This window comes from Hipposideros armiger, unplaced genomic scaffold, assembly GCF_001890085.2.
Source record: "Hipposideros armiger isolate ML-2016 unplaced genomic scaffold, ASM189008v1 scaffold_238, whole genome shotgun sequence".
Taxonomy (NCBI): Eukaryota; Metazoa; Chordata; class Mammalia; order Chiroptera; family Hipposideridae; genus Hipposideros; species Hipposideros armiger.
In genome coordinates, this window is record NW_017731588.1 from 2,563,739 (window position 1) to 2,576,036 (window position 12,298).

Below are 12,298 nucleotides of genomic sequence, written 5' to 3' on the forward strand. Positions count from 1 at the left end.
GCAGCCCAGCTCCAGGTTGAGCTGTTGTTCAGCATCTTAGCTGTAGAGGGCAGTGTCACTGGCCCTCATACGTGGGATCCAAACCGGGGCCCTCTGGCGTCCCAAGCCAGCTCTTAACCAACGCATCACTTGGCCGGCCTAGGGGTTGTTTTATTCATCTCTGTATCTCTAGTACCTGGCATGGTGACTGGTAATAGTGAGTACTTAGCGAATGTTTCTGAATAAATTAATGAATGAAATTAGAACTAGCTCGTATGGGTTCCTAAACCCTCTCATGTGCAAAAAATTGAAGCTGGATGTGGGATTTCAAAAGTTAGTTACATGTTTTTATGAATTTCAACCCAGTTAGTTTAAATACAACTTAGGGAACCATATTTCTACCTCAGTACAGCTAGTCTTAAATATTAACTTAATTAATTTATAAAGCACTAGTCTATGCCCTCTCCCTCCATACGGGCATGTTCCACAAGCCTGTTGGCAGTGAACGGGCCACAGGTTTTTGCATGCAAGCCATATTATGTGGACAGTCTATGAATATGTGTAAAAAATATTCCTATTTGTTTTGCAGGCAGCATATATACACTCTGAATGTTTTTAGTTTCTGGCAATTATCAAAAGAGCACCTATCTTTTTTGTGGAAATGGGACATTTCCACAATGGATGATCATTCATAAAAGAAACTGCCACATATTTAAGACATCCAGAAAATCCAGCCATTCTCGGGCATATTAGTGAGTATTATTCATACTAAATGACATCATTTTAATAGACTTCCTTCTAAACGCAATCGTTAATTGAAATTTTTCATGAACTTCGATGAGCTAAACATTAAATGAAGCCAAAAATAAGTGAATCAACAACCAGCAACACCTTGTATTAAAAAGAAACTTTTGTGGCTTCTGAAAATAAAGATAATTTATCTTCGGTCTCAATAAGTGCATTACAGACTTCTCAGACTATTAGGCTGTTACTAAGTAAAAATAATTTTAAATGGTAATTTCATTCACTGGAAAATATGTATTGAACTTGGTAGCATACACTGTAGAGAGGAAAGAAAGTCCCTGCCTTCCAAAAGCTTACATTAGTGGGGACAACAGAATAATAAACCAAGTAGGGGGAAAGGCATTCCCAGTAGAGGCACAGCATGTGCAAAACCAGAGAGACCAGAGATAGGACAGCTCTTTCCACAAATAGTTCCATGTGGCTAGAGGATGAGAGCAGATGTGTGTGGGGGGAGGTGTTGAGGTTAAAGAGAGAAGAAAGGGTCAGATATGTCATGCTAAGGGGGCCTTATTTCCCATACTATGAGATTTGGACTTTATTCAGTAAACAGTGAAGAACTCTCTGACAGTGGTGAAAAGGAGAAGACTGGTAGGGAAGCAAATTAGAGGTAGAGAGACTAAACGTCCAGCTAAGACATGAACAGGGCCAAACCTAAGGCAGTGGGGATGAAGAACAGGGATTAAGACTTTCTCTTTATCGGGCCAGCCAAGTGGCTCAGTTGGTTAAGAGCTCGCTCAAGAGTTTGAGCTCTGAGCAACAGGGTCCCCGGTTTGATTCATGGCCCGAGCTGAGAGCCGCTGCTGAGCTGCCAACAGGTGGCAGGATGGCTCAGCTAAAAAAATTTAAAAATTAAAAAAAATAAAATAAAATGCTCTCTTCAGAGCTTCTTGAATTCCAACTACTAAGGCACTACTTTGAAATCTGCCTGAAAAATGTCCAAGCTAGTTATTTCCTTCTCTGTCATACAGTTTGGCACATCCATTTCCACCATACTCAGTCCCTTTTCAAGCCTTCTTAAACTTTTTCTAAAAATACCTCCTTGTATCATCTAGGAAGCACAGAGCTATATATGTTGTTGTTCTTATCATCACCTCCATTCAAACATGAGGATAAATACTGGTTAGGACAAAGCCTTAAACCCAGTTATATTTTAATCATCCTAGCCTTAGAGAGACTAGAATTAGTCACAACCCATGCACAGATCATGTATGATGGTGAGAATAAGGTCATTTTAGCACAAGAAGAGTGGCAACAGTAGAAAAGATGGAATTTTGTCATCTATTCCTAAATTTAGGCTTCTTTTTCTAAAATTGCATAAAACCACATGTCAAGAGAACTCAGAGCATGATTGTTCTGGAACTTGACAGCAGGGCTACACTTCACCATTCTGGGCAGCTCACATCTGGGATTTATTGTTGGGAAAATGCCTTTGTGCTATCCCTCTTCTTTCTCACAGACATCTGCTTTGGAGAGGAGATTTGGATGGATTAAAGTTTCCAAGCAAGTCAGGGAAGGCCTAGAAACAAAACACTTCAAAGCGTACACTATATTCCTTTCTCCTTAGATTATATAAGATTTAAATGTTTCTTCTCTGGAAGCTGGTACTAGTTTTCTCCCTGGTAGAGAAGCTGCAGCTTTTAAAAAAGATGTAGAAATTCACCAACAAGGCTCTTTTTAAAACTTCCTTACTATCAGTCTAGCTAATTCAAGTGGCAAAGAGATATTGTTGTAGGATGTCAGCCAAGAAGGATTATGGTATGAACATATCACTAAGTGTAATTAAAATAGCACCAAACTGACCTGGGAGACTTGGGCAGAGGGCAGGAAAGGGCATGTAAAGGCAGAGGAGGGAGAGCTTTTCCTGGGCTTTCCCCTCAGATAAGTGGCTGATAGGGGCTTGGAATAGATTGCTCACACCAGAGGAAGCACAAAAGCCAAAAGATATAGAGAAGACTGGGAAGACACATGTCCTCTGACCCCAGTGGTTCTAGGGAACAAGTTTAGGAGGTTCTACTTTGGTCTGCCTGGGAAGAAAGTGAATATGAAATTTTATGGCTTGACTTTTCTGATTTCTAACATTTCTTTTGCCTCTGATCTCACTATTAGGGAAAAAAAGGTGTAAAGTTACAAAAGAGGGCTAAAATGCAATTATTAGAAGAAGCAACCTCAGGTGTAGGTCGTTAGGCAGTCACTAAGCATAAAGATAAATATGTAATATCTTTTCCAGTTTTGTTGAAGAAGGCTGGATATGAAGAAAGCTGGTGGTTCTTTAGAATCTGAATTATAAGAAGTGATCAGAAAAAGCGGATGCTCCTCATTGTCTCTAAACTGTTTAAAACTCATTAGCCTGGTGTGTTCAATGCCTTCCATAAACTTCTTAACCTCTCCAACCTATTTCTCTTTACTACCCTAGACTAGACCAATGATGAGTAAGTTGTGGCCCATCAGCTTCTCAATATAATTTCAACTGCAGCCTTTCATCTTGATGGTTCATAGGAACTTATTTAATCCACTGTGTGGGAAATGTCCCTGTTTTATTCTGGCTTGATATATTTCTTTGGTTGAAACTTTACCATCCCTTTGTGAAAATGTGGGCTCCACAAGGGCGGGGACTTTGTCTGTCTTGCTCACTGTGTAGCTCTAGTGCCTAGCACAGTACCGGGCACATAACAGACACTCAACAAATACTTAGTGAAAGAATGAATGAGTGAATGAATGAATGCCCTAAAGCATTGGAAAATGGTAGGATTGGGATGGCCAGAAAGTGAGTGGAGGGCAGGAGAAGAAGTACTCTAGACAGAACAAGAGCAATGGCTGAGGTACTCTTAAGGATGATGCTTTCTGAGGCCTAAGGGTTAATCGGCTTATAGGAATTCACTTATAAAGTAAAAGGTCAGAGCTAAGGAAGGGGCAGAATTAGAGGAGTACTCAAGGAAGATCAACACAGCAGTAACCTGAAGGATGGTTTAAGTTGGATGAGGCTAGAGCCAGGGTACTGAGCAGGAGAGCCTGGCATAGTCATTGGCCACGAGAATGTACTAGAGGCAACTCATTGGACGTAAACTACAGAAGTGCAATCTAATGTTCTTGACAAATGACAGAAAAGTCAAAGGTGGCTCCAAGGTGCTTGGCCTGGGAAATTGCCACAAAGGTGGTGATGGCAGGAGGAGCAGCAATAACAGAAATAGGGAACACAGGAACCACACAGGTCACCAGATCACCAGAAAAATTCACATAGTAAAAAAGGTTATGGTGAAGCGTCAAGAAAAAACCAAACATTTACATTTTACATAGCCTGCCTACGAAGATACACTAAATAAAGTTCATGCTAGAGTCCCCCCTTTCTGACACCCCCCCCAACACACACACACACACACACACACACACACACGTCTCTTTCTCCTCACCAGGGACAGAGTTAGCCCTGGTCTCTTGGGTAGCTCTGTTTCAACTATTAGCAGTTATTTCAGCCTTGACTATACCCGACACTGAGCAATTAGTCAGAGTGAACTATAAGGACAGGAAAAACAAAAGAAGTATCTTTTTTACCGAGCTTTGACTAAAGCAGACTCCCTAGAACTGCCACATGAGCCTGCTATGATGTACTCTTTCCTGTCTCAGGGCTATAAAAATATTGTTTACTCTGCCTAAACTACTTTCTCCCATTTGTTCTCAGGATTCTTACTTCAGGTTTCAGTTTAAATATCATTTCCTTAGCAACCCACACCTGAAGTCTTCACTGTGTTTCTAATTCACAGCAACTTGTTCTTTTCCTTCATAAAAGTTATCAATTTATAATTATATGTTGATTATATTTATGTATTTATTTACTATCTAACTCTCCTATATAACTCCACAAGGGCTGGGGCTATGTCTGTTTTATTCACTTTACACCTAGCACCTGACAAAAAGCCTCATATTCAATATATATTCGTATCTGTTAAATGAACTAATTAATCCCTGATCTCATCTGGGGATCAAAATTTTTGCCATGTTTTCTAGTTTCTGTATAAGAGAATTGGGTGAATTATAAAAGAAGATTGTTAGTACTCAGTTTCAAGTTTGAGAAGTTTAAATTTTCTCATGTGAAAACATATCAGACTTATTTGAAGAAACATTCCCCTCTACGGTATGATTTTTAGAAGCATTATAAGTTTGATCAATTAAATCATCTTTTTTTAAAGATTTTATTGGGGAATTAGTGGAGGGAACAGCGTTTGGGAATCGGGGAAGGGGAACAGACAAGTTGCTGTCCTTTTGTTCTTCAGTCTAGTTGTGGAGGACGTCATTTCACTGGCCCATGTTGGTATTATCATTGCGTTCTTCCCGGCTGAGGCAGTCGGTCGCCGGTCATTGGACAGCTGCTCACGACGGCTCACGGCAGCTCACACCGGCTGCTGGCTGCTCAAGCTGGCTGCCGGCCACTCATTGTAGTTTATGGCAGCCCACTGCAGCCCCACTGCAGCCTACGCTGTTGCCGGCGACTCACGGCAGCCTAGCTCCAGGTCGAGATGTTGTTCACCATCTTAGCTGTAGAGGGCACATGGTCACTGGCCCATGTGGGATCTGAACCAGGGCCCTGCTGCTCAGAGCTCGCGCTCCCAAGCCAACCCTTAACCAATGAGCCACTTGGCTGGCCCAAATAATCATTTTTAAAACATTAAATAAAATCTTATGCCCGCCCCTCCGGGCTGCGGGCGCGCGGGGCCGCGCCTCTCATGGCAGCCGCCGCAGTGTGTGGTATTTAGCGGGAGCGCGCAGCGGGCTTGAGGACGCGCAAAACGGCGGCGGCGGCGGCCACGGGGGAGCCGCGGCGGCCATTGCGGGGCGCGCTCTCGAGCGGTGGCGGTGGCGGCGGCGGCCCAGGGTGTCCCGTCGGTGTCGACGCGGGGAAGAGGCGGTGGCGGGGGGTGGCGGCGACGGAGCGCGTGTGAGCCGGGACCCGGGTCCGAGGCGCGCTCTCCGCCCACAGAAATGAGCCGTCAGACTGCGACAGCATTACCTACTGGGACGTCCAAGTGCACACCGTCCCAGAGGGTGCCTGCCCTGACTGGCACAACCGCGTCCAACAATGACTTGGCCAGTCTTTTTGAGTGTCCGGTCTGCTTTGACTATGTGTTACCACCCATCCTTCAGTGTCAGAGTGGCCATCTTGTTTGTAGCAACTGTCGCCCAAAGCTCACATGTTGTCCAATCTGACGCGGCCCCCTGGGATCCATTCGCAACTTGGCGATGGAGAAAGTGGCTAATTCAGTACTTTTCCCTTGTAAATATGCTTCTTCGGGATGTGAGATAACTCTGCCACACACAGAAAAAGCAGACCACGAAGAGCTCTGTGAGTTTAGGCCTTACTCCTGCCCGTGCCCTGGTGCTTCCTGTAAGTGGCAAGGCTCTTTGGATGCTGTCATGCCCCATCTCATGCACCAGCACAAGTCCATCACAACCCTCCAGGGAGAGGACATAGTTTTTCTGGCCACAGACATTAATCTTCCCGGTGCTGTTGACTGGGTGATGATGCAGTCCTGCTTTGGCTTCCACTTCATGTTAGTCTTGGAGAAACAGGAAAAATATGACGGTCACCAGCAGTTCTTTGCAATCGTCCAGCTGATAGGAACACGCAAGCAAGCTGAAAATTTTGCTTATCGGCTTGAGCTAAACGGTCATAGGCGGCGATTGACTTGGGAGGCCACTCCTGGATCCATTCACGAGGGGATTGCAACAGCCATTATGAACAGTGACTGTCTAGTGTTTGACACCAGCATTGCACAGCTTTTTGCAGAAAATGGCAATTTAGGCATCAATGTAACTATTTCCATGTGTTGAAATGGCAATCAAACATTTTCTGGCCAGTGTTTAAAACTGCTGCATTCAATTTCACAGAGAATAGGCACCCATCTGCCTGCCAACCTGAAACTTTTGGTAGGTGGAAGCTAGACACATGAAGGTAAATAAAAGGAAAGGCTGTTAAATACAGGAAACAGTTGCATGTAGTAACACTAATATATTTAAAAATAAGTCAACAGTAAACCACTGAAAAAATATATATATATACACCCAAGATGGGCATCTTTTGTATTAAGAAAGGAAGCATTGTAAAATAATTGAGTTTGTGTTTGTTGTAGATTAAGTATACTGTTGATAAATACTGTTTTTTTTGGTTTTGTTTTGCGTGAGTGCGTGTGTGTGTGTGTGCGCGCGTGCGCGCGCGTTTGGGTTTTTTTTTTTCCTTTAACTGACAAGCCATGTTGAGTGGTCTTGGACCACTGCTTTCCCCCTTTGTGAGTCAATACATAGTGCTGAAAAGTAAAGGAATGGAAAAAAGTATTTCATAAAAATGAGGAAAACAAAACAAAAAATACTGGAGTAGCAATACTTATATCAGACAAAGTAGATTTTAAAACAAAGGCTATAACAAGAGACAGAAAAGGACCCAGTAATCCCACTTCTGGGTATTACCCTAAGAAACCCAAAACACTACTTCAAGGGAACATCTGTATGTTCATTGCAGCATTATTTATAATAGCCAAGACGTGGAGGCAGCCTGGGTGTCCATCAATGGAATACTGGGTAAAGAAGATGAGGTACATATGTACAATGGAATATTTCTCAGCCAAAAATAGAATGAAATCCTGCCATCTGCAACAACATGGATAGACCTGGAGTGTATTGTGCTGAGTGGAGTAAGTCAGACAGAGAAAGACAAATGCCATATGGTTTCATTTGCATGTGCAATCTAAAGAACAAAATAAATGAACAAAACAGAAACAAACAACAAAAAAATAAAATAAAATCTTATGTCAAGGGGATATTAATATTCTGTTTGCATTGAGTGAGGTATATATAATTCACAGAAATTCTAGTTATTATATATAATAATAAGCTTAAGTCAAAATTCCCAGGAATCACTTCTTGCTAATAACAGTATTATTAATAATGACATTGACCATACACATACATAAATGATATTAAAAAGAATAGCTCCTCTCCTTGTACTTGTACTTAAGGAAATGAGATATGAATAAGAAGGTTCTTGTACTTAAAGAAACGAGACATGAATAAGAAATCTGAAATACGAGACATTTGACAAAAGTCTTTGTTTGATCTTTTTCTAGTTTCTTTTCTGCTTTTGCCTTTTGTTTTCATATTCCCTTTTGTGGATTTAACCCTTTTTCCCCCTCTGCTTTTGTCTATTTGCTCCCTTCCTTTTGTTTTAGTAATATTAAACATGCCCCTAAATTTTAACATTTACTGAAATCGAACTACATTTTTTGTTTGTTTGTTTCCTGGTAATCAGAGCCAAAGAGCCCAGAGAAGAGTCATATTTTTCTCAGATGTTGATACAACTGATACCCCACCAACTCCTGTGACTGGGGATCCCCTTCTAGAAGAAAGAGGTACCCTAAGGCTCACATCTAGGGCTCATACCAGGTAGCTTAATCACGCGTAGCCACCATTATGCTATGTAAAGAATATCTGCTTCCCATTCCCACCAATAGACACAAAAACATCCTTTGGGGGTACCAAGTAGAATAAGTAACAAGTGTACAGCTCTTTACAAAATACCTTTCATACATGATCTCATTTAATTCTTTCAGCAAACCTGTGAGGTAGATGATGATGATGATGATTATCCCCATTTTACATATAAGGAAACTGAAGTTCAGAGAGATAAAATGACTTTCCCAATGTTCCTCACTTAGTAATTGCCAGAATTAAAGCTCTAAGTGGGAACCAACTCCACAATTTGTGGCCTTTCTACCACATCAAAAATAAACCTCCATAACAAGAGTAGGAATAGGGATTAAAAATAGTGACAAGTAAAGGAACATGAGCCAAACTTTGGGACCCTTATAAAACCAGGATGTAGTTGAAGAATCCTTCCTAGAACTTACTGCCTCATTCCACTTCATACTGTTCTCCTTCGAAGCAAATGTGCATAAACATCTTATGTAACAGCATTTGTCCTAGTGGGAAGAGTCATCAACTGCTTCAATGGCCACTATATCCAGAGGTGATTTATATTTAATCAGGCAGCAGTCTAAGAGTAGGCTCTCTAATCCAGGCTTTATCATCTCTTGCCTGGACAATTCCAAAAGCCTCCTAAACAAGCCTTCATGCCTCTGGTCTTGTCCTCCTTTAAGTTATCCTCCACGCTATTACCAGTAATGTTTCTGAAGTACAGATCTGTTCATGCCCTTGCTACTTAAAATCCTTCGATGGCTTCTGATATGGACTGAGTTGTTATCTCATAGAATTTATTATGTTTAAGTCCTAACCTCTAGTACCTCTGAATGTGATTGTATTTTGGAGATAGGGACTTTAAAGAGGTAATCAAGTTAAAATGAGGCCCTAATCCAATCTGACTGGTATCTTTATAAGCAGAGGAAATTTTGACACAGACACATACAGAGGGAAGACAGTGTGAAGACACAGGGGGAAGACAGCCATCTACAAGTCAAGGAGAGAGGCTCAGAAGAAACCAAATCTGTTAATACCTTGATCTTGAATGTCTAGCCTCCAAAATTCTGAGAAAATAAATTTATGTTGTTTAAGTCCCCCAATCTGTGGTACTTTGTTATGGCAGCTCTCAAAAACTAACGCAGTTAAGTCCCCGACTTACGAACATTTGAGTTGCGAACTTTCACAGATACGGACCTCGCATAACGAACATTCGTAGATGCGAACAAATTGCGGAAGTAGCTCACGTGTCTGCCGGACATTGTCACAGTTGTGCTGCTGTGTGCTTACTGTACAGTGTGATAGTGTACAGTACTACAGTGCTCAATCAGAGCCCAGGATGTCCGGAAGAAAGAGGAAAAGCAGTGGTGATGTGGAGGTGACTGTTAGAAGTGTCAAAGGTATGTCAGACTCACTTTATCGGACTTATGAACGAATCCGACTTACAAACGGTCTCCCAGAACGGAACTCATTTGTAAGTCGGGGACTTACTGTACAACTTCCCAATGCCAACAACATAAAATGTAAACTTCTTAGTGTGGCATTCTTGGTCCTTCATGATCCATTCTTGCTTCTCCAGCACTATTTCTGGCTACTCCCGGTCTTTGACCATATACTCTAGAACACTAAATGTTTCTTGTCTCTATACCTCTGCCTGTAGTGCTCTTATCTCTTTCTCACTTTATCCTTTTTTTTTTTTTTTTTAGCTGAGCCATCCTGCTACCTATTGGCAGCATAGTGGCAGTTTAGCTCGGGCCAGGCATCAAACCGCTGTTGCTCAGAGCTCAAACTCTTGAGCGAGCTCTTAACCAACTGAGCCTCTTGGCCGGCCCTTCACTTTATCCTTTAAGGCTTAGCTCCTTACTCCCCTCTCCTCCAGGCTGAAGGAGTTATCCCTCCTCTACTGATGTGTGAGGTCCTGGAAAGGAGAGACTGTCCTATTCATCTTTATATTCCCAGATTCCATCACACCCATCCATTCACTGACAGATATCAATACATATCTGCTGGACTGAACTGAGGATGGGTAGAGAGGAAAGAGTGGTAGGGAAACAGTTCGCTGTCTTAGTGATCTCTTTGCTCTACAGTGAGGAGTCAACTTACCCCTCTTTGTCAAGGCCTCAGGCTGGCAGCTTCCTTGTCTAATTTCTTGTTTAGTTAAGAAAAGGCTGGCACTATGGAGCTCAGGGCATTGATAGCATGATTCATGGGTTTCAGCTGTCTCTACTACATCCTTCTGCTCTGGCCTCCAGTGTCTTCTTTATTCAGTTCTTTGGATTCCCAATTCTGTCAGGCATTTAAGTAATTCCTGGAGAAGGTAGTGATTCTCTTTCTCTCATCCTCCTTCCCCATTTCCCCCTCTGTATTGTTCTTATTCTCTCCAACCATAGAAGGGCTTCCTCTACGCCACCAGGGAAGAAAGGTGTTGCAGTTTCAAGCTTACATAGTCCCACTTTAGCAACCCACATGGAAAAAAAAGATTTTCTTTCTTCTGGAAAAGACTCTAAGCTTTCTTTGGTCACATGTCTGAGCCTTAGACCAATTACTGTTGCAAAAAAAATGAGGTACTATGATTGTCCAGGCCTGAGACAAATTCTCCACACTGCCCTCTTTCAGCTCTCAGCAGCTCACAGAGATGCTCTGGCTAGTAGTAGTGGGGTGGTCTTTCCAGACAAATATATTAGCTACAACACATGTTAAAGTGATTGCTGACAAAGACTTGTACACAAATGTTTACTGCAGCTTTATAATAGCCAGAAACTGGAAATGACTCAAATGTCGACCAATAGATGACTAGATAAACAAAGTGTGGTACAGAAATCTAACGAAACCTCAGCAATAAAAAAGAATGAACTACTGTTATACATGGATGAACCTCAAAACCGTCATGTTGAACAAAAGAAGCCAGACACAAGAGTATATACCACATGAAAAGCTTTTGTACAGTGAAGGAAACCATCAACAAAATGAAAAGGCAACCCATTAAATGGGAGAAGATATTTGCAAATGACACATCCAATAAGGGATTAACATCCAAAATATATACAGAACTTACACAATTCAAAATTTTAAAAATCCAACTTAAAAATGGGCAGAGAACCTGGATAGACATTTTTCCACAGAAGACAAACAGATGGCCAGCAGACACATGAAAAGATGCTCAACATCAATAATCATCAAGGAAATGCTAATCAAAATCACAGTGAGACATCACCTCACATCTGTCGGATTGGCTAGTATCAAAAAAACAACAAATAAGAAGTGCTGGCAAGCATGTGGAGAAAAGGGAACCCTCACGCACTGTTGGTGGGCTTGCAAATTGATGTAGCCACTATGGAAAACAGTATGGAGGTTCCTCCAAAAATTAAAAATAGAACCACCATATGACCCAGCAATTCCACTTTTGGGTATCTATCCAAAGAAAATGAAAACATTAATTTGAAAAGATAAACACAGCGCTATGTTCATAACAGCATTATTTACAATAGCAAAGATATGGAAGCAATCTAAGTGCACAATTGATAGACGAATGGATAAAGAAGATGTGGTATATATACACAATGGAATGTTACTCAGCCATAAAAAAGATTGAAATCTTGCCACTTGAGATAACATGGATAGACCTAGAGGGTATTATGCTAAGTGAAATAAGTCAGGTAAAGAAGGATAAACACCACACAATTTCACTTATATGTGGAAAACAAACAAAACAGAAGCAGACTCATAGACAAATTGTTGGTTGCCAAAGAGGGTGAGGGGATGGGTGAAAAAGGTGAAGGGGTATAGGAGGTACAAATTCCATTATAAAATCAATAAGGCATGGGGATGTAATGTGCAGCACAGGGAATAGTGTCAATAACATTGTAATAACCTTGTAACGATATCAGATGGTTACTAGACTTATCGTGGTGATCACTTCGTTAGGTATATAAATATTGAATAACTAAGGTGCACACCCAAAACTAATATAATACTGTATATTAAGTATACGAGTATTTTAATGAAAAAATATACTATATCATTCTATTTAATTAAAAGTTTAGGGCCGGCCAAGTGG

General features: G+C 41.4%; 2 protein-coding genes across 8 annotated transcripts in view; one reads left to right on the forward strand and one right to left on the reverse strand.

The window, feature by feature from the left end:
• Nucleotides 1-12,298, reverse strand: part of ASIP (agouti signaling protein) — a 107,077-nt gene that overhangs the window by 68,614 nt on the left and 26,165 nt on the right. The gene's annotated exons all lie outside the window — the stretch shown is intronic.
• Nucleotides 5,433-6,608, forward strand: LOC109389585 (E3 ubiquitin-protein ligase SIAH1-like). Its single transcript, XM_019655213.1, is given in 1 exon segment — nt 5,433-6,608. A coding segment is annotated over 1 exon segment (849 nt). The 5' UTR covers nt 5,433-5,757; the 3' UTR covers nt 6,607-6,608.